This window comes from Littorina saxatilis, linkage group LG16, assembly GCF_037325665.1.
Source record: "Littorina saxatilis isolate snail1 linkage group LG16, US_GU_Lsax_2.0, whole genome shotgun sequence".
In the NCBI taxonomy this organism is placed as follows: Eukaryota; Metazoa; Mollusca; class Gastropoda; order Littorinimorpha; family Littorinidae; genus Littorina; species Littorina saxatilis.
In genome coordinates this window covers 14,379,285-14,406,827 of record NC_090260.1, presented here as the reverse complement: position 1 = coordinate 14,406,827, position 27,543 = coordinate 14,379,285, and the positions used below count along the sequence as shown (strand labels likewise).

The 27,543-nt window shown below is 41.3% G+C and overlaps 2 protein-coding genes and 1 long non-coding RNA gene across 4 annotated transcripts in view; all 3 read left to right on the top strand.

Annotated features, from left to right (window-relative positions):
- Positions 1–3,828: 3,828 nt before the first annotated feature.
- LOC138950463 (uncharacterized) overlaps positions 3,829–27,543 on the top strand; it is a 189,350-nt gene continuing 165,635 nt past the window's right edge. Inside the window, exon 1 of the mRNA XM_070322194.1 lies at positions 3,829–3,995. Within this exon, the coding sequence (XP_070178295.1) occupies positions 3,922–3,995 (74 nt within the window). The 5' untranslated portion in view covers positions 3,829–3,921. The remainder of the gene's footprint in view (positions 3,996–27,543) is intronic.
- Positions 11,039–27,543, top strand: part of LOC138950467 (uncharacterized) — a 68,189-nt gene continuing 51,684 nt past the window's right edge. Inside the window, exon 1 of the long non-coding RNA XR_011450669.1 lies at positions 11,039–11,310. This is a non-coding gene — a long non-coding RNA (uncharacterized lncRNA). The remainder of the gene's footprint in view (positions 11,311–27,543) is intronic.
- The window catches only part of LOC138950464 (uncharacterized), a 49,779-nt gene continuing 46,329 nt past the window's right edge, over positions 24,094–27,543 (top strand). For both annotated transcript variants that reach the window (XM_070322196.1, XM_070322197.1), the window contains exons 1-2: positions 24,094–24,250; positions 25,666–25,808. In XM_070322196.1, coding sequence (XP_070178297.1) covers positions 24,129–24,250; positions 25,666–25,808 — 265 coding nt within the window. In that variant the 5' untranslated portion in view covers positions 24,094–24,128. The remainder of the gene's footprint in view (positions 24,251–25,665; positions 25,809–27,543) is intronic.

Here is a 27,543-nt window from a genome sequence, read left to right as displayed (position 1 = left end):
CTCTCTCCCCTCTCTCTCTGTCTCTCTCTCTTTCTCTATCCCCCCCTCTCTCTCTCTCTCCCCCTAGGCCTGTCTATCTCTGTTTAGTATATCACTCTCTCCCCTCTCTCTCTCTCTTTCTCTATCCCCCCTCTCTCTCTCTCTCCCCCTAGGCCTGTCTATCTCTGTTTAGTATATCACTCTCTCCCCTCTCTCTCTGTCTCTCTCTCTTTCTCTATCCCCCCCTCTCTCTCTCTCTCCCCCTAGGCCTGTCTATCTCTGTTTAGTATATCACTCTCTCCCCTCTCTCTCTGTCTCTCTCTCTTTCTCTATCCCCCCCTCTCTCTCTCTCTCCCCCTAGGCCTGTCTATCTCTGTTTAGTATATCACTCTCTCCCCTCTCTCTCTGTCTCTCTCTCTTTCTATCTCTATTTAGTATATCTCTCTCTCTCTCTCTCTCTCTCTCTCTCTCTCTCTCTCTCTCTCTCTCTCACACACAAACACGCGTTCTCTCTCACCATTTTACACATGTTTTCCACTTTTTAATACAGAATCGTTTTATTCAACTTTCGTATGCTCAGTTTATAAACATCACAATCACACACACACACACACACACACACACACACACACACACACACACACACACACACACACACACACACACACACACACACACACATACACACAAACTGTTACAATTATAAGGAACAACCACTAAAATGACCACTTATCCCGAATACGCAGGCGGTGCTCTTGTTTGCTCAACTTATTACACATTCAATAACTTGAGAAAGTCCACTTTTCACAAACTTTTCCTTCACCCTTATGTCGCTGTTTTAGCCCTCACAAACACCATTGCAAGTGGACACAGCTTGTAATAATATCACTTTCTAAGGGGTAGCAAAATCATCCCTGGAGGAAAGAGACTGATCACAATCTCTGAATTAATTTTCAGAACGTAATTCAATACCAAAAGTATGGTACGTACTCAGTCATTCACACTTTAAGGAAAGTCACACAAGAGACTGACTTGAACATCTTGAACTCGATTGTTTTAGAGTATCATGATTTAGGGCGAGAGGCAGAGTCGGTTGGGTTGTTGCAGTTCGTGTTCCCTTATTCCTTCCTTGTTGACTGGAATCTCCATTGCACTTAACACTTCACAGATGTTTGACTAAATGCGGAAAACACTTTCACGCAATTCTTAAACTTTCGCGCTGGGGCCGCTTAGTGTCTCCTCATTGTGAACCAATTTAGATTGTGGTTAATATATTACGCATGCACCACGGAATGAGTCGCATGTCACCTTTGCATGATTTTCATATGTTTACATTTTCTTAAAGAGTGTTTTATGTTCTATCCAGTGGTGAAAACCGTTTTAGAAAAGAGCGAACACTTTTCGAGTTATAAGCCTGTGAATAAGGTGACCGTCACACTGTTACCAGACATCCCCCGGACTTATATTAAGCCTAGCGCAGAACCGCGCGAGGTGACATGCGACTCATTCCGTGGTGGAGGGTCACAAATGTCGTTCGTGTTCACAGTTGGAAAAAAACCACCTCTTAACCTTTTCCGTCACTTTGGCAAATCAGCCGTCTTACTGCCTACACGATATACGACACCGATAATTATACGACACCGGTAATTATACGACATCGATAATTATACGACACCGATAATTATACGACATCGATAATTATGCGACATCGATAATTATACGACACCGACAATTATATACAGTCCCAACTTGGCTGTGCCTTTACGATTTATTTCCTTCTTTTGATATTTTGAAGTAACCGAAACAAACTTCGTTCTAGAAAAGTTGTATCTCTTTATTAACGTTGTCACGTCCTTACGAACGTTGTCACGTCCTTACGAACGTTGTCACGTCCTTACGAACTTTGTTTGGCTTCTGACACCAGAGATTTGACTTGGAAAGTCAGGGTCAATAAGAAATGTTTTTTTGTATATTTTTTTTATCAATAACGTATGTCTTTAAACTTCAAAACATTTTTGAAACGTGTATGTTGCCACCTAAAATAAATCTTTTTTTGTGAATCGTGAAGAATGATTATTTTCAGGGGTGACAGACACCAACAAGAATGTTTGATTCGAAGAGGAAACCAAAATCGAGTGACGCGGTATCAAAACATTTGGACAATTTTTCGGCTTGAAACTGAAAGATAACACTGTCTTCAGAACATTATACAAAAAGTGATAAAAAAAACATTATTCATGAAAAGTTCTGTTTATACAGTTGGAAATAAAATGGCAAGACAAAAATAACATTCTCGACAAATGTATGTTTGTACTAGACCGATGGAAACAAACGAAATATAATGATCAATCGAAAAATACTAAGCTGTTTTTACTTTAACTAGTTTAAACTAATTTGGCACTGAAGTTTGCACACTTTTTCGCAGACTATTGTGAATGTTATCAGCGCATACATTGATAACAAAAAATATAAAAAATGCTTAACCTGAACTCGACTTTGAAAACTGACAAGGCGTGTTTAGTTCCAAAACTCACAGAAAGAAGCTATATATGCACTGCATTTTGTTTCACCAAGACTGGTAAAACCGTAGGTTGGCCGAAGCATCGCAGTCAAGGTGCCACTGACATCTCGTATCGGTAATACAAGCCCAACTACATTCTGCGAGTGAGTTTCTTGATTTGTGAGCTTGTTTTTAATCCAAACCATGTATGTTTGGAATCAGGAGATGATAAGAAAGTCAATGCAATCATTATTGTTCATATATTCTGTTAGTGAAAATTTGATTTTAATCACCACATTGATGATTAAACTTAATTGATTAATTAATGTTCAAGCTTCCTACCTGAAATGCAATCCCATTGTCCGGACTTTCTAATTACTAGTTTGTGTGCGTGTGTGCGTGCGTGCTATTGTGTCCTTGTGCGTGTATTTGCGCGAGCTTGCTTACATGCGTGCAAGTTTGTCTGTCAATGTGTGAGTGCCTGCGTGTGTGTCTGCCAGCGCCTGTGCTTGTGCTAGCCTGTTTCTGTGAGTGCACAATCCTGTCTAAACATTATGTTTAAAAACGCACGCATGAATAAGTGTTTGTTCGCGTGCAAAGAACATCTCACGCACCCAGCCACCCGTCCGCCAACGGGGTCGGCCCGCCATTGCGCGGGGCCGCTATTGCGCGAATCTTTAGGGTTAGGGTTAGGATTAGGATTAGGGTTAGGGTTAGATTCGGCCCCGCGCAATAGCGGCCCAGCCCCCCGCCAACGGCATGGCAGAGACTTGAAGATGCCAGGCCTGTGTGTGTGTGTGTGTGTGTGTGTGTGTGTATGTGTGTGTGTGTGTGTGTGTGTGTGTGTGTGTGTGTGTGTGTGTGTGCTTGCTGTGCATGCGTGCGTGCACTTATGTGTATGTGCATGGATATGCGCGACTGAGCGTGCGTGCATGCGTGCACGTTAGTCTGCCTGTCTGTGTAGCCTGGCGACCATTTAGAAAATCTTCTCGCGTCTAGCGGTGTTACGCGGTGCGCTGAAACAGAGAGTCTGCTATCTCTTCCTCCCCTCTCCCAACCCAGCTTCGAAATGGGCCATAGGCTATGTGAGGCCTGCGTGTTAGTCTGCCAGCGCCTCTAGCTTGTTTTTGAGAGTGCACATCCAAACGCATGCAGGAATATGTGTTTGCTCGCGTTCAAATAACACTTCACGCACTTATCCACCCTTCCGCTAGAGACTTGAAGTTGCCAGGCCTGTCCTAGAAACACACCGTCGGTTTGCAGAGCTCTTCCAAAGGTATATATATCCATGTTTAGCACGCTCCGCCTACCCATTCTTGCTGTGGTGCAAGTGTAATTTACTTCCTCGATTCCCCTGCTTTATATAGCGAGAGCCCCGGGGCGAGATTGACCAGACATTGTGGGCGAGAGGAGGGTGACAGAGTGTTGACATATCGTACATCATGAAGTGTGTTTGTTTGCTGCTGCTGGTGGTTCACCTGGGCATTTTGTTTGTCAGCGTGGAGGCTTGGAGTGGGTGAGTGTGCAGACATTGTTTGGTTGTTGTAGTTGGGGATTTATTCATTTATGTTTTATTTCGATTTGTTTGTACATCTACTTGTTCGTTTTTACATTTAGTCAAGTTTTGACTAAATGTTTTAACGTAGAGGGGGGAATCGAGACGAGGGTCGTGGTGTATGTGCGTGTGTGTGTGCGTGCGTGTAGAGCGATTCAGACCAAACTACTGGACCGATCTTTATGAAATTTGACATGAGAGTTCCTGGGAATGATATCCCCGAATGTTTTTTTTCTTTTTTTCGATAAATACCTTTGATGACGTCATATCCGGACAGTCATATCGGTTAAAAAGAAGTAAAACCAAGGAGCTTACTTTCTGAGAAACAGGATGATTCATGCACACATACTTATAAGACAGTGAGTGCTCTTACATTCTCTTCGTGTAACTTATGATGCATTGATACGCATGTTTACGCAACGAGGATGAAAACTAATCATGGGGCTCAAGCAATTGTCCTCTGCATATATTAGTATCAAAGGCGTATCAAGTTCCTTTACGAGGAAAGTGAGTACGCTTGAGGGCAGAATATACCTGCGCAGAGTCAGCGGCACAGACGACGCACTGCATATTATTGATGCTGCGATAGTGATTAGGGGCTCCGCTCACCTATGTAACTTGAGCAGGACTGACAACGCACTGCAGAATATCCCAGCCCGCTACACGTTGCGTGAAAGGAAAACAGGCCAAGTATTCGTCATAATCCCTATCGCGGCATAAATAATAGGCAGTGCGTCGTGTGTGCCGCTGAAACGGCGCAGGTATATTCTGCCCATTATGACGAATACTTGGCCTGTTTTCTTTTCACGCAACGTGTAGCGCGCTGGGATAGCCTGCAGTGCGTCGTCTGTGCCGCTGACTCTGCGCAGGTATAACCTGCCCCTAACCACTGCATCTGTGTGGGCCACGCGATAAAAACATCCTTCAGCTTAAGCATAGACTAAATATACTCAAGGTAAAGAGTTGGATTTTTTTGGGTAGCAAATAATATCTTTAAAACCCTTAAATTCCAACTCTGCATAACAAAATAAAACAGTATATTTTTTTAATTTTGTCGCCCAAATCGAATGGTGTTCTTAACTAATGAAAACAAAAACCCAGCCTCGGCAGATCTGAAATAGGTTTGAAATAGATAATGAGCCAGATCGTTTACACTGGGAGGAGTGTGTCTTGAAAGTAGACACGTCTTCCAACAACACCAACCTGATCAGCTAGGTGTCTACTCATCGAGTGCGTGTCTTAAGATACCAACTCACAAAAGTCATGTGATAGGCCCTACCACGGATAACTTTTTATTCCCCGCGAGAAACAGCGAATGTTGAGTGTATCTAAATGTATGCCTCAGAATGGTTGATAACTGCGCTATTTTCTTGCTTCTCCAAAACCCACCCACGAACAGCAATCAACTAATCAGATGAATGCGTAGGAAGGGACGCAATCCGCTCTTTTGTAAAAGGAGGAAGTTATCGTTGCACATTTTGTCAACGCTTTTTTAGACGGCCATATGTGACCCTCCACCACGAAATGAGTCGCATGTCACCTCGCGCGGTTCTGCGCTAGATAAGTCCGGGGGGTGTCTGGTAACAGTGTGAGGGTCACCTTAGTCACAGGCTTATAACTCAAACAGTTTTCGCTCTTTTCTAGAACGGTTTTCACCACTGGATAGAACATAAACAAAACTCTTTAGGAAAATGTAAACAAAAAAAAATGAAAATCATGCAAAGGTGACATGCGACTCATTCCGTGGTGGAGGGTCACATATACAAATTAAATTCGTTCAAACTGTTGTGTGATTGTTCATTTACCTCATAGTCAGGTCATCGTCAACGTTTAATTGCCAACCACATGTATACAAATAGCAAAATGTTGACCACGAACGATTTCCGTCGCTGCTCGATTTCAATCATGCGTTCAGCCTTAGATTCCTTTCATTGTCGGGTCTCACAAGGAAACCTCCGTGATCTAATGGATATTACGTGGCGCGTGCGGTCTGGCGTGCGGTCACGGTTAACCACCGTGGGTGTTACTATTGTCATTTTTATACTTTTTTCTTTTCTTTTCGTTTAAAATAATTTGTTTGTGCGAGTATCAGTTCGCCTGTATTCATTTTGGCTGTACTTAAACGGGACATTTTTTCAGTCTTCATCTCCATGTAAATGGGAATAGGTATAAGGATGGATAGTGAGTTCCTTTGGTTTTTTTTTTGGCAAAACTAATGACACACGCGGCATTGACGCTAGGATGTGAGAATCTCTGTCACACGTTGCACGCATGCTGCTTCTGTCATTATCCGACGCACAGCTGATACGACGCTTTGTCGGCAAAATCCTTTATCGTAGAAGTAGAACATTTGTTGCTGCAACAAGGAAGTTACATCCAGAGGTCGTGTTATCGCAAAACAGGGAGTCACGAAAGAAAGCACTGTTGTAAGCCTATATTTAAAACTCAGTACACACGGCAGGTTTAACCCCTTCACTGCCACAGTATAACAGCATTATCCGAACGGTCTATGGGAAAGAAATGTGTTTAGAACCCCTACAAGTACTTGGACAGTGGTTACCTCCCATTTAGTTTTCAGAAATGTCCTGAAATGTTGTTGACACAAATCCCACGTATGAGATACGGTTATGGGCGTAGGACAAACCGAAAATGACCACGTATTACATACGGGGTGGGCAGTGAAGGGGTTAATTTACCAGCTGTCGGGTTTTAACTGGCGTGGCAAACTCTTGTTTTCCCAACCCGCGAAGCAAGTTTAGTTTCTTACAACCGTCTGCCGATAACTTGAAGAAAAGGGCTCTTCTACTCAATGTATTAATTTGCAATGTTGATGTTATTTACAACGTCCAAAAAGAAAAAAAACAAACAGTTATTGATTTAAGAAATCAGTAAGGAAGCTTTGATATTCCTTTATTGACTTAATCAAATATCAATTCTTTCACCGATGCAACGCCAGAGGCCGAGTAAACCTCATATAAGGCGGATGTCCAAAACTGTGCGTTTAAACTTTAAGAATGAAAAGAGTTCTTGCTTAAAGTGATCGTAGTAGTAGTGAACTTATGTTCAAATATGCTTTATCATCGTCAGTTTTTGATCTTAGAAATGCGATGTGGTGCCAAAAAACAAATGTGACCCTCCACCACGAAATGAGTCGCATGTCCCCTTTGCATGATTTTCATATTGTCACATTTTCCTAAAGAGTTTTTTTATGCTCTATCCAGTGGTGAAAACCGTTTTAGAAAAGAGCGAAAACTGTTTGAGTTATAAGCCTGTGACTAAGGTGACCCTCACACTGTTACCAGACACCCCCCGGACTTATATTATTAAGCCTAGCGCAGAACCGCGCGAGGTGACATGCGACTCATTTCGTGGTGAAGGGTCACAAATGTCCATGTTTATGTAAAATTAAATGTACATTCAAGTTTTCTTATCTTATCTTTACTTATCTGTAACATTTTCACGTTTGCATTTTTCTTTTTACTGAAATATAACAGTTGGCACACTTGACACACAGCTCTTAACGTTATGTTAAGATTTTAGGGAGAACGTTTGCGTTGTCATGACATAATTGTGGTTATGGTTAATTTTAAATGTAAGTTGACTGAGAAAAAACATAATGTATTTATAATTGAAATCGGTATGCATCTGGTTTTGTAATGCTCGTGTGTGGGTGAGGATGTTTGTGGATTGTAATGGATGTGTGTGTGCGTTGGCGGGGGAGGGTAATGTGTGTGTTTTGGGGGGAAGGTGAGTGTGTACGTGTTTGTGTGTGTGTGTAGGGGGGTGTTTGCGTGTGTGTGTGTGTGTGGGGGTGTGTGTTTGTGTGTGTGTGGGGGTGTATCGGGGGGGGGGGGTGTTTGAGTGTGTGTGTGCGTGTGTGTGGGGGGTGTTTGCGTGTGTGTGTGTGTGTGTGTGGGGGGGGGGGTGTTTGCGTGTGTGTGTGGGTGGGGGGGGGGTTGTTTGCGTGTGGGTGTGTGTGAGGGTGTTTGTGTGTGTGTGTAGTCCGAGCTAGTCGTGATAATACGTATGGGGTTTTGTTTTACATTTCTTACCAGGAAGTCACATTCTTTTAGGTGCAGGCAACTCTTCAAACCCCAACCACAGTGAGGTCCCTTCTATTGCCATTATAATCTATGCTACTACAGCCAGTTTGGGATTAGTTAGGATGCGAACTTTGTTTTGTTTTTCTGACATTAGTCAAGCCTCTCGGTCCATAACTTTAAACCAAAATGTGTTAAGTTCGCCCGCTCAAAATTTCGTATCCGATTACGTCCTTTTTTTCGTTCGTATAAGAAAACGTTTTGGCTGGTCTGGAGTTCTTGTTCTTTTTTCGTTCGTTCATGGGCTGAAACTCCCACGTTCACTTATGTTTCTGCACGAGTGGAATTTTACGTGTTTGACCGTTTTTTTACCCCGCAATTCAGGCAACCATACGCTGCTTTTGGGGGAAGCATGCTGGTGTATTTTCGTGTTTCTATAACCCACCGAACTCTGACATGGATTACATGATCTTTTCCGTGCGCACTTGGTCTTGTGCTTGAATTTACACACAAAGGGGAATAATTAAGGCACCAGCAGGTCTGCACATAAGTTGACCCGGGATATCGGAAAAAAACTTGCCACTGCCCCCGTCGGTCTGGAGTTCAAGTTCACAACCGGATTGCAAAAGCCGTTATCGACTTCCGGGTCAAGCGATATAACAGCTTTTGCAGCCCCCAGGTTCGTAAATAATCTAATTATCATCATCTATTGTGCTCAGTGCTATTGCACCAGTAACCTTTACAAATCGGCCTATTTACCCGGATGTGTTTCATCTTTTTCAACTCTTAGTTGATTTCGTCTTCCAGATAAAAGACGCTGCAATGGAAAGCTATCAAGGAGACACATACCCCGCACATAATCCACACTAATCGTACTTAAACGTGTCGGTGTACCATTGTCAATGTATTTGCACTAGCTACCTCTGCATACTTAGCAGTCTTGATTGTCGAGTTTTACACTCCGTGTTCAGTAGGAACGTGGGATAACCTGTAAGGCCAACAAAAAAAATAGGTCTGTTTACGGTAACCCGACCGACCCTAGTTTTTTCGCGCGACCCTAGACTTTTTTTTTTGGCATTTGGGGGGAAAAAAAATCTTGTTTTTTTGGCAAAATAACGTAAAAATATGATTTTTTTGAAAAAAAAAAAAAAAAAAAAATCCCGACCTACCGACCCTATTTTTTTGGCCTATGTTACCGTAAACAGACCTATTTTTTTTTTTGGCCTAACCTGTAAGCTCTCAAAGGACGCTCGGTACATCATCAGAGACAGAAGAAAACAGGAAAACGCGAAGGACAGTCGGCAAAAAATCAGCGCTTATACAATGTAATTCTAGACAAGCGGTACGACAAGCAAGTATTGTTTGTTTTAATCATACGACCTAATCCTGAGCTACGACGTGACAGTTTTCTCTGAATCGCTCTACACACACGCACACACACACACACACACACACACACGCACACACACACACCCGCACACACATACACATACACACACACACACACACACACCCGCACACACATACACACACACACACACACACACACACACACACACACACACACACACACACACACACACCACGACCCTCGTCTTGATTCCCCGTCTATGTTAACACATTTGTCAAAACTTGACTAAATGTAAAAACAGTCATCGCCGGGACTATATTAGGATAGTCTCGAGTAACCACATCAAAAGACCGAGTAGTTTTCTCTGAATCGCTCTGCACACACACACACACACACACACACACACACACACACACACACACACACACACACACACACACACACACACCACAACCCTCGTCTCGGTTCCCCCTCTATGTTAAAACATTTTGTCAAAACTTGACTAAATGTAACAAGTTGCGTGAAGCGATATAATAGTAGTAATCGTTAGATGTGGCTGTGATATCCACATTATTTTATCAGTCACAATGTCGAGAAAGGAGGAATCATATCAGATCTCGGCGAATGTTTCCGCCTTTTGAGACATTGTGACTGATAAATGTGGATATCACCGCCACATCTAACGGTAACGAATTTATTGCGTTTTGTTTTGGACAGTTTCATGCATCCTTTTTTTTAAATAAACAAGACAGGCTCTTCCGTAAACCTCCCGTCGGTAGCTCTTCTTTAGGATCACCTCAAGGTCTCGGCCAACCAAGACTATGGCATACTGGTAGCAATGGTACTGTAAACCAAGAATAGTGACGTAACTCGGATGGTCGTTTTCACTGAACGATGGACATTGAAGTGATCAGAATTTCAGAGAATTGTCTTTTACTTTCACAGAACTGTCTCTGCTGAAAGACTTGCGATTATGTAACAATGCGCGAGTCGCAATGATCCAGGTAGGAATTATGCACAGTGAATGTGACCTCTTCCAGTCTCTCTCCCTTTCATTCCCTCTGTTTTCTTCATCGAGTCGTCAGGTCAGTTACGTTTTAATCTCAGGGCTGGTGCTGTGTAAACCATTGTGCCTGCAGACACTTTTGCTTCTATCTCGCTAGGGGGTGAAATCTCTTTCAAATTGTAGTCAAAGTTATCCAGTTCTCACAAGTGTCCGCTGCTTGTGTCTCTTGCTGTTTTTCTGCTAAATTGCCATTCAATGCAACCCCCGTCGGTAAGACTTCAGATCCAATTTTTAGGACACATGACTGCGTACAAAAGATTGGGCATGCTTTTCTCTTTTTTGACGATTTGCCTTTTCGCTTGTTGTGTACTCAATTCTTCATCAAAGAATGTTTATGGGAAATATCTCGCTCCACTATTTTTGAAGTGACCGTCTAAAGATGGCGCCCATAAGTAAATAGTCACTTCCTGCGAGATATCACTTGGCTATGACGACTTCCTGCGATATATCAATAGACCTTTTTCGTATAACCTTTGCCCCCAGCGTTTCGACCAATCAGAGTTTAGGGCACGGCAGCCTCTCCCTGCTCCCATGGGGTCGCCTTCACGCGGCGGGAACGTTTAAACAGAGCTACCCCACCCCTTTACTTCTCTTCTTTTGTCTTATTTCTGCCTTACCAGTCCTTTCACCTATATTTCCTTCCAAGAAAACTCTCCCTACTTTTCCCTGCAGTTTTCCAATTCTTTTCTTGTTGACTGGATCCATCACCTTTATTTCACTTACCAAAAGTCTTCTTTTCCACATCCTTATTTCTCTGCATCCCGCATGTCGTAAGAGGCGACTAACGGATTCTGTTTCTCCTTTTACCCTTGTTAAGTGGTTCTTGTATAGAATATAGTCAATGTTTGTAAAGATTTTAGTCAAGCAGTATGTAAGAAATGTTTAGTCCTTTGTACTGGAAACTTGCATTCTCCCAGAAAGGTCATATATTGTACTACGTTGCAAGCCCCTGGAGCAATTTTTTGATTAGTGCTTTTGTGAACAAGAAACACTTAACAAGTGGCTCTATCCCATCTCCCCCCTTTCCCCTATCCCATCTCCCCCCTTTCCCTCGTCGCGATATAACCTTCGTGGTTGAAAACGACGTTAAACACCAAATAAAGAAAGACAGAAAGCCTCTCTCTGATAACCGGAACTAAGGGGCAGGTGCATGGGCTGAAATACCTCTTTCACTGACTTTCGGTGCTCGAAGTACTATTCCCAGCAAACATTGCGCCCTCGGATCGCATGGGTAAAACACTCGGCACGAATTTCTGCACTCGAATCGAGCGCGTCACGCATGCACAAAATCGAACACGGATTTCTGCACTCGAGTCGAGTGCGTATCGCACACATGAATGCGCATACGATTTTGTAAATCGTCTCGCATGCGATACGCATGCTTTTTATGACGCTATATTTCAACCCAGTAATGTAGACCTGCCTTTTTTACGAAGTAGGTACATGCATACCGAAAGATCACCATATGTGTAAAACCATACTGCAGTGTCATTTTTCAGTAGAGAATCAACAGAAAAAGAGCGTATGTTCTCCTTCAGCTTCATGTTGTCTTTCTTCAAGCCAGAAACATCTTCAGTCAGACGATTAATCACAGAGGCCTGTTATGTAATTGTCATCTGCAGCTCTGCCAACTTGAGGTAGTCTGTGTTCCAATAACAATACCCTCACAGGTAGTCGTGTCCCTCTTTGCAAAGGCATGATCTGGCCCTGGTCCTAAGCTCTCACTAGATGCGGAGGGCAAAGGAATGGCTGCTTCTGTAAATACAAAATCAAATGTATACATTAGCAATAGAATTAGCATCAATGATCTTGTTATCAGATTACACATGCATCACACTCACAGCATTTAAGCATGAAAATACATGAGGGAAATAACTCCTGAAATTGAAAAAAACTGAAAAAGAAATCTAGTGCTATTTTTGTTGTTGCATCAATTCAATGGTACATTTCTGGGAATAAAAAAAATGATTCAGCATGAGCTTTATCGATGTCTTGAAAACTGCATCACTATCTGTATCAAGTAACCTCCTTAATCTTCTCGATTCAAGAGTCGGTTGATTGAATGCACGCGGCTTGTCGACATATGTCTCGATCGTGTTTGTTTGTTTTCTAAAATCTTGCATCTGTTTCGTGACCCTTCCTATGCATCCGTTTTGGGCTGCCGATTCATTTTAAATTTCTTATACACTGATGTAGGAAGACAATTTGAAGTCAGCAGATCATAAATTGATAAAAACAAACAAAGCTTACTTGGCTCTGAGTCTCTTCCAGATCCGATGATATTTTCAGCGTTGACACTGGGGGGTGGGAGCAAAACCGCTTGCTTGTCGTCGGTCTTCAGCGGACAAAGTCACGTCTCCGACCAGTACCTTGTCCTTCTGCTAGAGTCACTTGTTCTTGATGTTCTCTCAAATCCAAGATTAAGGGTGGGTACGAAGTCAACGGAGTTGGCATCGTTGAAAGCCGTGCCATTGCCAGACACGAAGTGACGCGAGCAGACTTTTCAATGGCACGACAAACCCCTGTCGTCGGATTGCTTGCACCCATCGCGTCCTTCGCTGTTGCGCCTTCGCACTTGCACCCATCGGAAAGCCATACAATGACAAATTCTGTCCACCGTATTTCTCTTTCTTCATTCCACTGTTGCACTTGCAGTTGTAAACACAACAGTTTGCCTCGTCGTCTCCGCACTTTACTTTGCACCAAGCCTCGTTGTCGATTTACCTTTTGCCCCCTAGTTCCGGTAGATCTGACAATAAACTTCACAGCGCATGCGCCAAAATTTAAGTGAAAAAGGTCTATTGATATAGGGTGCATGTTTGACCAATGGTTAGTTACAGTTTCGTCATGTGACCCGTAAAAACGCAATAACAACATTTAGTCAAGCTGTCGTCATCAAAGTAACAGATTAACACCAACAAACAATCGTCGCCGCAACTATATTTCAGATAGTCTCGACTAACCACACACGGGTCACGCTCGTCTCCGTGTAGCGTGCACACGTAGTTCTTAGGCCTACTTAAACCTATTTTCTGTAATTTTGAGCACATTTTTAGAGTAAACATGACATATCTATATATTTTTGAATACAACACAATCAATTTTAAATCTGTTTGCGAAAAATTGATTTTAATGACAACTTTAATGAGAAAACTCATTAATTATTTGTTAAGCCTCCAAACTGAAATGCAATACCAAAGTCCGGGCTTCGTCGAAGATTACTTGACCAAAATGTCAAGCCACTTTGGTTAAAAAAAAGAGAGCGTGACAGTGCTGCCTCAACTTTCACAAAAAGCCGGATATGACGTCATCAAAGACATTTATCGAAAAAAATTTAAAAAACGTCAGGCTATATTATACTCAGGAACTCTCATGTAAAGTTTCATAAAAATCAGTCTGGTAGTTTTCTCTGAATCGCTGTACACACACGCACACACACAAACACACACACACACACACACACACACACACACACACACACACACACACACACACACACACACACACACACAAACACATACACACATACACCACGACCCTCGTCTCGATTCCCCGTCTCTGTTAAAACTTTTAGTCAAAACTTGACTAAATGTAAAAAGGGGGTTTTCATTGTAAGATGAACATTTACGAAAAAAAAGATAAAATGTAAGATTAACAAGAAGACGTTTGCACACAAAACAATTAGAAAAAGGGTATTGTTTTCAGACTGTAGTCGTAAGAGTAGTTTGGTCCCAGCACCAATGCCAGTCTCACTCGGTAGAACAATCGAAAAAGAGGCTGAAGCCGCTGCAGATGTTGCTGTGCCCGGCAAAGGTTTAAAGGCACAGTGCAGCTCACAGCCTTCGTTTTGCGTTTTTGTTGCAGCTGAGTGCATTTACAGTTCAAAAATCCCCCTATGGTAGTAAAACAAACCCAAAACTACCCAACAACGATATCTGTGAAGCTCGACAGTTTCTTGTTCACGCGAGTGCATAAATTAACCTAGTGATTACGTGGTGTTTCCGTCGCGATATAACCTTGAATGGTTGAAAACGACGTTAAACACCAAATAAAGAAAGTACGTGGTGTTTGGTCGGAGTTCGATTCAACTGAGTGATTCCGGGCTCCATTTTGTTTTACACAAACTCATGATGATGTCTGACATAGTTTGCTAGTGACGTGTCTTTTTGTGCATGATGTGGTGATCTAAATTAGATCCAAAAATAGGTCAAGACCAGCCGGTTCCGAGTAGAAAATTAATTCGTAAAAATATCGCAGTTCTTGACTCTTTGGGTGCAAGTCAGTGAAACTTGGTAGTTCTAACGGATAGCTGCCGGAGGTATGACTAAAAGCCCCAGGGGCTCCGTGTACCTGGATTTGACAAGTTCAGAACCTTTAAAAAAAAAAAAAAAAAACGCTTTGGTTGCTGGCGCAAAAGCTTGTCGGGCGACGTATGCGGTGAACGAACACAGTGCTCAGACTGACCCAGCCATGCAATGGAGGAAACAAATCGCGCACACCGAACAAACGATACAGATGTTTTCAAACAGAATGGAAGAGAGCTTACACATTGTTAGGCTTCCATTCCAAACTTAAAGATAATGGTTGTGGGTTGAACTCTGCCAACATTCATATTGAAGCCTGTGTGTGTGTGTGTCAGAGAGAGAAAGAGAGAGAGAGAGAGAGAGAGAGAGAGAGAGAGAGAGAGAGAGAGAGAGAGAGAGAGAGAGAGAGAGAGAGAGAGAGAGAATTGAATTGAATTGAATTTGAATTGAAATTTATTTTACGAGGGTGACAGAATAAGCAATTTATACATGCTTCTTTTCATCCGGCCCTCGCCCATTGAGGGGTAACAAACAAGAAGAAATAAAAGATAAGTTTAACAATAGTACAAATGACATATTTACCATAATTAACATGTCAAGCAACCAATAAGACATTTTAAGATGCATTAGGATTCTTTAGCAATGCTTGAAAATTATATATAACAGGGAAAATATATGTGTTTGTATAAAAAAAAATCCTTCCTGAATTATATATAATCATGTTTTTCAATATAATCAGAGAGTACAGTTATATTTTGCCAGCTGCTTGATAATATTTCTTATAAGTTTTGTTAAAGAAACAGCATGTAATATTCCTTGAATGATGTTTCATGAATTCGTAATTTAATTATATTTGGAATGGCGTTCCACATAATTGCTCCAGAATATGATAGACTCGACTTGTACAGGTCAATTCTTGGAGTTGGTGTAATTAATTTGTTACATTTTCTATAATGATTTATTTTGAAATTTGAGGCAATGAGTGTAGGTGCATTCCCTGACATAATTCTAAACATCATCACACCTTTGTTATATGCAAATATATCTTTGATAGGAAGAATTTGCAATCGTTTATAATCAGTCTTGGAAAGAGATGTATTTTTTAAAATAATTAATTTAACAGCTCTTCTATGTAAACTGCCCAAGTGTTTCAAAGTATTTGCACTTGCAGAGTCCCACACTGTGGACGCATAGTCAATAGCTGACTGAATATGTGCCTGAAAAAACAGTTTTCTTGTGCGAAGGTCTAGAAAGTGTTTGATTTTTGATAACTGAAATATTTTTTTGATGTGCTTTTACAGAGTGTATCTACATGTTTTGACCAAGACAGGTTATTGTCAATAGTTATTCCCAAGAATTTATGGCTATCAACTTCGGTAACATCTTGATTTTATTAGCAATGTCGGAAATCCAGATGTTAGATTTTGTCTTTTTTGCCTCGTGGTAAGTAGCATGCATTTAGTTTTATTTGGATTCAGTGACATATGGTTTAGTTCTGACCATTCAAGTAATCGTTCAATGTTTTCTTGGAGGATATTTGCTAGTTTAATAAGATCTTGGTGACTAGAATGAATTGTAGTATCATCTGCAAATAGTTCACACATGCATTTTACAAATAGAGGTAGGTCGTTTATATATATAGAAAATAGTAATGGACCAAGAATAGAACCTTGTGGTACTCCAAACCTTACTGTTTGCTTACAAGAGTATGATTGTTTCAGATAAGTACTTTGCTGTCTGTCTGACAGGAAAGATGTTAAAATGTTTATGGAATCTGTTGCAATTCCATAAATCTCAAGCTTTTTGATAAGGAGTTTATGGTCAATTAGGTCAAAAGCTTTAGCAAAGTCAACAAATAGAGCAGCACAGAACTGATTATTATTAATGTTTGTCAGCCATTGGTCTATTAAACTAATAAGCGCTGTTTGACATGAGTGTTTTTGCCTAAAACCTGATTGATTATCATGGATCAATTTATTGTTCTCAAAGTGAGAAAGGATGTGTTTATTGATATGTTTTTCAAGAGGCTTTGAAAGGATTGATAGAATTGATATTGGTCTATAATTTGAAGGATTTGTAGTATCTCCTGATTTAAAGAGAGGAATCACTTTAGCCTGTTTGAATTGTTTAGGAAAATAGCTTTTGTCAATACAAAGGTTATAGATAAATGTCAATGTATCTGTGATAACCGGAGCTGCCATTTTTATAATTTTTGCATCCAGACCATCCATGTCACGTGTTCCGGTTTGTTTTAGATGCTGAAGATGAGAGTAAACATCCAGTATAGTCATTGGTGGCAGTGTATGCTGAAAATGTATCTGTTTTGAATTGCAGTATTCCTTTAAATGTTCTAATTTATTTGACTGTGTCCGATCACAAGAAATTACTTCATCAGCAATTTTTGAGAAATGGTCATTGAGTGTATCTGCAGAAATGTCAATTATTTGGGAAGATTTTGTTGAAGTTTCTTTGTTTGTGAGTTGGTTAACTGCTTTCCAAATAGATTTTGAATCTTGTTTAGATGTAATGAGATGTTTAAAATATTGTTGTTTACGTTTTCGTTTCAAGGAATTTACTTTATTTCTTTGTTGTGTGTACTCTTCGTGGGTACCATGTTTTTTTTAAGAAGTCACGGTAATTTGCAGCATTTTCTATGTCTTGGTCGATCCATTTGGGTTTTTCTGTCTTTTTTTATACTTTGAAAAAAAGAAAAGAGAGAGAGAGAGAGAGAGAGAGAGAGAGAGAGAGAGAGAGAGAGAGAGAGAGAGAGAGAGAGAGAGAGAGAGAGAGAGAGAGAGAGATTTGGCTTGCAATGATGTTACTGACAGCTAAAGTCAAATGCATTGCACTTCTGCTGACTAGTTATGTAGATGTACATTTCACTTGAACTCTTTTGCTTTGTTTCAGGAATGTATGCTACCGATGGAAGTGTACCTACGTAAGCTACCGGGTGTGTGCTTACAGTTGGTGGGGAAGGTAAGTAATTATTTTATTTGTTTTGTGACCCAGTCTCACGAAACCAGGGATAACCGCTATTTTTGGCAAATTGGGCTATTAGCATATCCATATTCTTCACATCATTCCTTTTAAATTGATATAAGTTTTATGCCTGTAGCTTCAAAACTCACTGAGATATGGGGTTTCAAAGTATTGAACGGGCCCGGTGGCCATTTTGAGAAAAGAGCCTTCAAAGGAGAAGCACAATCAAATACAATATTTCCTTAGCAACCATGCTTCTATTGTAATGACAATTTACAGGGACACAGTAAAGTAACTTCTTTTTAGTTTCCGATCATCATTCTTATCAAATCTAGATAAAATTTATATTTTAGGGGGTAAAAAGTGGTAACGTTGAAAGAAAAATTGTCAAAAGTAAGGGCCTTGGTGTTGTTCTTCCTTCCCCCTGACTGATAAAACAAATTACTGACGCATGAAACGTTTTAACTGCAAGAATTAAAATAAATAACAACAAACACAACACAATGACGCGAGAGAATTTTTACCTCGATCCATCTCGGCGATCGGAAGATGTATTGCCTTGATCTCCTCCGGTGTAAACTGAACGACCCAGCCCCCCCCCCCCCCCCCCCCCCCCCCCCCCCCACCCCCCCCCCCCCCCCCCTTCGTGTCGCCTTCAATTGCTGCCATCAGCCTTCATCTTGCAGTTGCACGGCCAATCTCTCGCCTCCTGGATCGCCAGGTTAAGCTGGCCGTCGCAAACGCCGTCAGTGGGGGTAGAATCTTCGACAATCCGAACAACAGGTTCGTCTATCTCCTCCTCGTTTTCTTCGTCCGGAACAGACATGGGTTCAGCCGGTTGGGAAGTTGAACGGCTTTCCTCGCTGTCATCTTCGTCCCAGTCACTCTCCTCCTCCTCTGGATTCGTAGTTTCCGAAGCGAAGTAGTCCTATATTACTTCACGCAGACAATCATTCTCGAAAATATCGCCATTCTCATTCAAAAGCTTTGCAATCGTAGCAGCAATGTCGATCGTTTGCTGATTTGCGTGGGGTGAACGCGGAAATCGTTACGGTTGTGTCCCTTGATGGGAAGCGGGCCAATCAGAACCGTCGGAACACTGAGGTTGCTATGCAATAACTGATAGGAGCACGCTGGTTGGTCAGTTGCTCGCTGTCTTTGTTCGTTTGTTTACAGGCCAAAATCGCTTTACAATTCTTTTCATTGGTCGAATTCAAAGTTTGCACACACTTGAGGTCAAAGTTGAGGCGATAACCTTTCCATTCATATGCGATACAGTGAGGCCCTGCGAGGGATACTTTCAGAAATCCGATGACGAAAATGGGTCGATTACGTCACATTGTTGAAAGTTTAAGACAACAAAAATATAAGATAGGGCAATAAAACATCGTTTTAAAGACATTTATAGATCGAATCTGGTTTAATAAAGTATACCATTCGAAAGAGGAGAAACTCAGGTTTCAGAATCAACAAAAATCCCAAATTAACCCAGATAGGGCCCAGGCTCGGTTTTTCAGCTGTAGTATCAGGGCGGTGCTGCTTTGACATAACGTGCGCCACACACAAGACAGAAGTCGCAGCACAGGCTTCATGTCTCACCCAGTCACATTATTCTGACACCGGACCAACCAGTCCTAGCACTAACCCCATACTGCCAGACGCCAGGCGGAGCAGCCACTAGATTGCCAATATTAAAGTCGTAGGTACGACCCGGCCGGGGTTCGAACCCACGACCTCCCAATCATGGAGCGGACGCCTTACCACTAGGCCAACCGTGCTGGTGTAAGTAATTATGCATTTCACATATTTACTCGGGGATGTATAGTCGTTTTTTTTTCAGGAGAAGAATCGTCGTTGAATATAAATGTCACCTTTGCTGTCCTACCCAAGTTCTATAACGTCCGCAAAAGGCGACATATGCTTCCCTGTGTGCTGGAGTAAGACGCTTTCCATGCCAACAGCTTGGCGTCGAGAATAGAGGGTGAATTCATCAAGGCGGCAGTGAATCGTCTGTCTGTTGACGTTTTTTGAAGCCGCTTGGCGAGTCACTACCTTTGGGAGAGAGAGACTGTGTCTGCAACACGTGTCATAGAATTGGACAATGTCATTGGGGGACAATATCTAACCAACAATTGCCCTCTGGGCCATTACCCCTCAAGGACAATCTCTCCCCCCCCCCCCTCCCCCCGGAGAATTGCCCCCCGCAATGGGAGGTAAATTGCCCCCCGGACAACTGACCCCCCCCCCCCCACCACCAAACTTTACAATGGGAGAATACCCCCCCTCCCCCCCAGTTTATGGACTGAATAAGATACCAAAAACAGTACCAATGAAGATAGAGTTTCCTGTGTAAAACAAAGGTTTTCTTTTGTGACAGATGCTGCCGATATGAAACCAGGAGGAGGGCAGTAAATGTTAGAGAAGCATATTGCTGCCCGGGATGGAGAGCCACTGGCAACCAGAACTGCAATCAACGTGAGTAATGTGTACACCATTATTATGTCTGCCTCTTTCGCTGACTTTCTGTCTCGTTCTGCACGCATGTTTACACGTAAGCCTACTTAGCCTTTATCTTTGGATCTGGGTTTAGACTGCACTGTCCAGATGGACTGTGCCAAATATGAAACACATATCCCGAGATGTACACATTGTTGGTTTTAGAATTGCGTTTATGCTGTCGAAGTTATTAGTCACACAACCAACTGTGGAATATAATCAGTATCTAAACTGTCTAAGTTTATCGTGGAACCCAATCTTGTTTAAGGTGTTGTTCTTCTATTCACTCCCACGGTGACCTTATTAACGCGAGAGTTCATGTCAATGGATCAGGATATCATCCTACATTGTAGAATCCCCCCCCCCCTCCCTCTCCGTACACTCTGAAGACATTTGTTTTGCGGTCAGTAATCATGGTGTTGTTTGCTGTGTTGCAGCGATCTGTTTTCCCGCCTGTAAAAATGGAGGAACGTGCGTCAAACCCAATCAGTGTAATTGTCCCTCCGGCTACAATGGAATGACGTGCAACAACGGTAAACAAGTCTTAACTCTGTCTGTCTGTCTGTCTGTCTGTCTGTATATATGTCTGTCTGTCTGTCTGTCTGTATATATGTCTGTCTGTCTGTTTGTCTGTATATATGTCTGTCTGTCTGTCTGTCTGCCTTCCTGCCTGTCGATCTGTTTGTCTGTCTGTCTATCTGTCTCTATGTCTGTTTGTCTGTCTATCTATCTGTCCCAATGTCTGTCTGTTGATCTGTTTGTCTGTATGCCCATCTGTTTTGTGTCTGTCTATCTGTCTCTATGTCTGTTTGTCTGTCGATCTGTTTGTCTGTATGCCCATCTGTTTTGTGTCTGTCTGTCTGTCTCAATGTCTGTTTGTCTGTCGATCTGTTTGTCTGTATGCCCATCTGTTTTGTGTCTGTCTGTCTCTATGTCTGTTTGTCTGTTGATCTGTTTGTCTGTATGCCCATCTGTTTTGTGCCTGTCTATCTGTCTCTATGTCTGTTTGTCTGTCGATCTGTTTGTCTGTAAGCCCATCTGTTTTGTGTCTGTCTGTCTCTATGTCTGTTTGTCTGTCGATCTGTTTGTCTGTATGCCCATCTGTTTTGTGTCTGTCTGTCTGTCTCTATGTCTGTTGATCTGTTTGTCTGTATGCCCATCTGTTTTGTGTCTGTCTGTCGATCCTCCTGTCTTTGACTTGTTCTCATGTGATGTGATAAACAAAGGGATATAAGCGTTCTAAATTCATATGGCACGTGTGATAGAGTTAGCAAGAGATGTGCAGGACCAGTCTCCGGGCACCTGAGAGAATACCAAACAATTGAAGCCAACACGCGACTTTCATCCTTGTCTGTTTTTCTCACTGGTTTTCTTCTTTTCATTGTGCACAGAAAAGACAATGATATCAATTGTTGTGAATCATCTAAATTCACTGTACTGTGTATAATTTGTATGTGCACTTTTTTGTAAACAATTATCATCTAAATTCACTGTACTGTGTATTTTTCTGTGCACTGTACATAATTATCATCTAAATTTCACTGTACTGTGTATTTGTATTTGCACTTTTTTGTAAACAATTATCATCTAAATTCACTGTAATGTGTATTTTCTGTGCACTGTAAATAATTATCATATAAATTCACTGTACTGTTTATTTGTGTGTGCACTGTAAATGATTATCATATACATTCTCTGTTCTGTGTATGTGTGTGTGAGCACTGTAAATAAGTATCATCTAAATTCACTGTACGATGTATTTGTAAGTGCACTGTAAATAATTATCATCTAAATTCACTGTACTATGTATTTTTCTGTGCACTGTAAATAAGTATCATCTAAATTCACTGTACGATGTATTTGTAAGTGCACTGTAAATAATTATCATCTAAATTCACTGTACGGTGTATTTGTGTGTGCACTGTAAATAATTATCATCTAAATTCACTGTACTATGTATTTGTAAGTGCACTGTAAATAATTATCATCTAAATTCACTGTGCGGTGTATTTGTAAGTGCACTGTACATAATTATCATCTAAATTCACTGTACGGTGTGTTTGTAAGTGCACTGTAAATAATTATCATCTAAATTCACTGTTCTGTTTATTTGTGTGGGCACTGTAAACAATTATCATCTAAATTCACTCTACTATGTATATGTATGTGCACTTTTTTGTGAACAATAGTTATCATCTTAATTCACTATACTGTGTATTTTTCTGTGCACTGTAAATTAGTATCATCTAAATTCACTGTACGTGTGTAGGGCGGGGATGTAGCTCAGTCGGTAGCGCGCTGGATTTGTATCCAGTTGGCCGCTGTCAGCGTGAGTTCGTCCCCACGTTCGGCGAGAGATTTATTTATGTGCAGACTCTCCTCGGTGTCCGAACACCGCCGTGTGTACACGCAGGCACAAGACCAAGTGCGCACGGAAAAGATCATGTAATCCATGTCAGAGTTCGGTGGGTTATAGAAACACGAAAATACCCAGCATGCTTCCTCCGAAAGCGGCGTATGGCTGCCTAAATGGCGGGGTAAAAACGGTCATAAACGTAAAAGCCGTGGGAGTTTCAGCCCATGAACAAACAAACAAACTGTACGATGTAAAATTTGTAAGTGCACTGTAAATAATTATCATCTAAATTCACTGTACGGTGTGTTTGTAAGTGCACTGTAAATAATTATCATCTAAATTCACTGTTCTGTTTATTTGTGTGGGCACTGTAAACAATTATCATCTAAAACCTCTGAGTTGTCAAACACTTCTCTCTGGCCTACAGAGAACATACAACAAATATTATCGAACTCAGAAATTTATGATTAAAGTGCAGTTATCTACAACTATTACTTGCAATCGATGCGGAGTAGTACATGGCACCAATTGAACCCAAATATCGACTTCGCAAAAAAATAAAAAAATATATGGACTAAAGCTGACGAATTCACTCAGGCTTTTATTTTCCCATTTTGTTTGCAGTCCTCTGTTCCCACGAAAGAACCTGCTACCCAGGGCAATGTCAGACTGGTGGTGGCTGCGACTGTACCAGCGGATTCACATCTTATGAATCAAATCAGCAAAACTATTGTCTCAAAAGTATAAAACATGTCTATTTATACTCGTACTTGTATTCGTCAACATTATTAGTCGGCTGTGACGTGTGTGTGTGTGTGTGTGTGTGTGTGTGTGTGTGTGTGTGTGTGTGTGTGTGTGTGTGTGTGTGTGTGTGTGTGTGTGTGAGTGCAGGCATGCCCAGATGTGTGTGTGTGTGTGTGTGAGTGTGTGTGTGTGTGTGTGTGTGTGTGTGTGTGTGAGTGCACGCGTGTGTGTGTGTGTGTGTGTGTGTGTGCGAGTGCACGCGTGTGTGTGTGTGTGTGTGTGTGTGTGTGTGTGTGTGTGTGTGTGTGTGTGTGTGTGTGTGCACGCGTGTGTTTTCTCTTACATTTGATAGATTAGAGTATGATATGGGGGTGAAGGAAAAAGGGGTTGAGAGGGGGAACTCAGATAAGTTTCTGTTTGGACTGTAAGCTGTAATCAATTTGGTTTAACAATGTTTTATTCATATTTTGCATTGTACATTAAATTTACATTGTCATGAGGTGAGAACAACAACAATATAAGATGTTTGGTGGCTTGTTGACAGACCCGCTTTTTTGTTGGTCCAAGGGGACCATATCGTTATTGCATGGGGAACATGAGATTTATTTCCCAGATGTTTGTGAATGAAAACTCGTGAAAATGATGACAAGCCTTGTTATCAATTTGGATCTTTTACTGGCCTAAGTGCCTTTTTCTTACTGAGTTATTTTGTTGCAGTTGAAGAAAACCCAAACACTCCTCAACCAGAAATATATGAGATGCAAGTACGGTTGTCCTACGTCGCCAACTACAAGCAGCCACCCATGACACTTCACGAGCTCATTGCTGACTCCACCGGACTGCAAAACTCCGAGCGAGATTTCATCTGGACGGACCGCAAGTATGATATAGTTATTGCATTCCTTCCCATGTAACCTAATTTATCCTACATACGTGAGAGAGATACTCATGAGAATAATCGTTCAAATCACACGTGTGTATATCATGTAAATGAGGTCATGTCAAGCAAGTCTGGCAGTGACCTTTTTTGTGCCACTACTCGTGATGCCAAAGTCACCGAGACAAACGTCATTGTAGAAAAAAAAAATGCCCTCGTTAATTCCCCTCGATGAATTTTTAGAACAAAAACGTCACTCCACACTTTCCAGAGTGACGTTTCTTTGCTTTAACGTAATAGATTGCACAAGGCTTTAGAAGAGATCGAGGTTCGAAATCAAGCGTCTTCAATGTGGCTGCCTCGACTGCGGGACGTTTTGAGTAACATACACGTACGTACAGTATGTAGGATGAAGAGTAGTATGTAAGCACGTGGTTGTATGTGACTTGTAAAGACAAAACAGAGAGAGAGCTAAGGTTGAATGTAGGTAGTAGACACCTAATGTGTTTACAATTACTGAGGTAAGAAGTCTAACCCTGGAATTGAAATTATAAGTGATTATCTTCAATCCAGACACCAGTAGGGTGGATGGGAAAACCGGGCAACACCCGGTGGAAAAACCCATCAGTTAGACGCGGAACTAAGGGGAATAAAATAAGAGATTAAAGCTAGGGTACTATAACAGTTCCGCTCAACTTTAGCTCTTAAAAAAAAAATCTTTCACACACAAACACACATGCACACACACACATACACACGCGCGTGCGCACACTCATACACACACACAGATACACACATGCACACACACACACGTACACACGCGCGTGCGCACACTCATACACACACAGATACACACACACACACACACACACACACACACACACACACACACACACACACACACACACACACACACACACACACACTTTTGGAACGTTAGTAGTCTCTTTGTTTTTGGAATTTTTTTTTTTTACGTTAGAATGTTTTGTTTATCGGTGTTTCTTGTCTCGAATAACAAGGGTACCAATCGAGACCAATTCAGCATTGATACTATTCCCTGTAAGGTAAGAAGGATGGTTTTTACTCAGCGGTTAATTTACAGGTTTTCAGGCTGACTGGCTGGTTGTTTGATGTTGACATGTTTGGCTGTAAGATATTGTTCGTTGTTAAATTGTTAAAAAGCTAGGTGCGTGAGTTCATTTATCACTGTTTGTTCGATTTGATTTTAGGCCTATAGTTTATTCTATTTTTTCTGTGTTAACCATTCATACTCGTTAAATTTGTTTTTACAGATTTTACAATTAAAGGGACATAATCACCCTCTATACAGGTCAACAACAGGAAGTGAGAGTTATGTGAGACCAATGTTGTTTGTTTCTATGTAGATGACACCTTGAGCTTTGCTTCTTTGTGTGCAGAGGCTTTAACAAGCTGGAGACCACGTGTTCCAGTCAGTACGTTCCGCCACCGGTAGCAGGCAAGCCCCCCTATATCGGAAACACCGCTCTGGGAATCGTGGATGGGAATATCAAAGTCTACCTCAGAAAAATGGGGCTTGGAGGTAAACACAGGTCTCTCTGTCTGTCTTAGTGTAGCACACGGCTTAAGGCGGTCCAATTGAGACCGTAGTGGACATCCGCTTTGCTAAATGTATGCACAACTGCAATAATAAACTCACAAATGCTCCGTAATGCAAATAAATTAATTCAGTGTAAATAGAGAAACAGGTTTCTCATGCAGTTTTGTACGTGTCAGAGTCCCGACTCTATTCTTTGCTTTTTATTCCAGTCCTAGAAGTTTTAAATCCCTAGAACACTAAAATCCATACAAGTGTAGACAAGACCTTCAGACGTGTTGTTGGTGATGATGATGATGATGATGACGATGATGATAATGATGATGATGATGATGATGATGATGATGATGATGATGATGATGATGAGAGTAAGTTTTAACGTTACGTCCTCTTAGGACTAATTGGACTATCTTGGGACAGGTAGAGTTAATATGCTATATGGGGGGAAAGGACACTGGACAGACATGCAAACAGAGAACACATATGATCGTGTTATAGATCTGGAAGTCTGTTGTTGCGGTATTTCAAAATGGGGATGAAAGTAAATAATGTGTTGGGGGTTGTTGCCTTTGTGTACGCGGAGTATGGTTGGAGTGGAGCGGTTTTGTAGACTTTTTTGCTTTTATGTGTATGTAAAATATGTTTAGACTTTTTTTTATAGTGCCAACATAACTTAAGGCACGTTTCATGATATTGAGGATTGCAGTTTCCCTCTCACACACAATATTCCAAAATAATAAATAGTCAAACAGGGGCCAAAAAACAGTTTGCACCAAGAGTTCAACTTTTTATCTATCCAAAACAGTAAAAAAAAATATATGAACATTCGTATTTCCAAGATGATTGGCGTTCCAAGACGCTATATCCTAAAAAACCCAAAACATGCTTTTACAACTTCAGTGCATAATAACTGCCCAAAGGTGCTGTTTAAAGCAACCATTGATAATAATTTTTAACATACTCCTTGAACACATTAATAAAAACGGTTAACTTGCAAATAAAGGGACAGTATTGATCAGAACAATGGTAAGATAAAGGACGCTACTTATATTTTGTACATTTTTTTATCTTTATCGTTTCCTGTAGACCTCAGAAGTTCTAACCAGCTTAAGAAATCATTCTAAAATCGAAAAACAAACATCTATACAGTTTGTACGCAAAGTAGATTGATATTTGACACAGTCACACAGACATACGTGGGCTATGGGGCAACCCTACCCCCTAAATTTGAAAACGGGGTCAATTTCTTAACTGCATGCATTCAGCAAAACAATCCCTAAAAATTTATTTTTTTCACAAATGAACTTATGACTTTAGAAAAGCATTCAAAAATGCATATATACAACGCTTTTTCTTTGGTCCCAATTCAAGGGGGTGTGCTATTCTCAGGTAACACTGTGAACGCTCAAATGAGACTTGGTCACATGTCAAAATAGTAATCCCCCCTGTTGTTCATGGTTCGTTGGTGGGATTTTTTTTTTATCTGAGCCATTGGCAAGCATGAAATGTCATCAACATTAGGAAAGACATAGTATCTCCCATTGTCTTTTGCGCGCAAACACTTCACACAGATCTCCTCTCGATCTGGCCCATCGGGGAAATGGGTTGACTTGGGGATGATCACCGCCCTGTATCTCTCCACCTTTCCATCCATGCTGACAAAGTCAGCGGTCACAAAGTCCCCAACTTGAATGTCTCACTGTGGGACAAAGAACCTGGT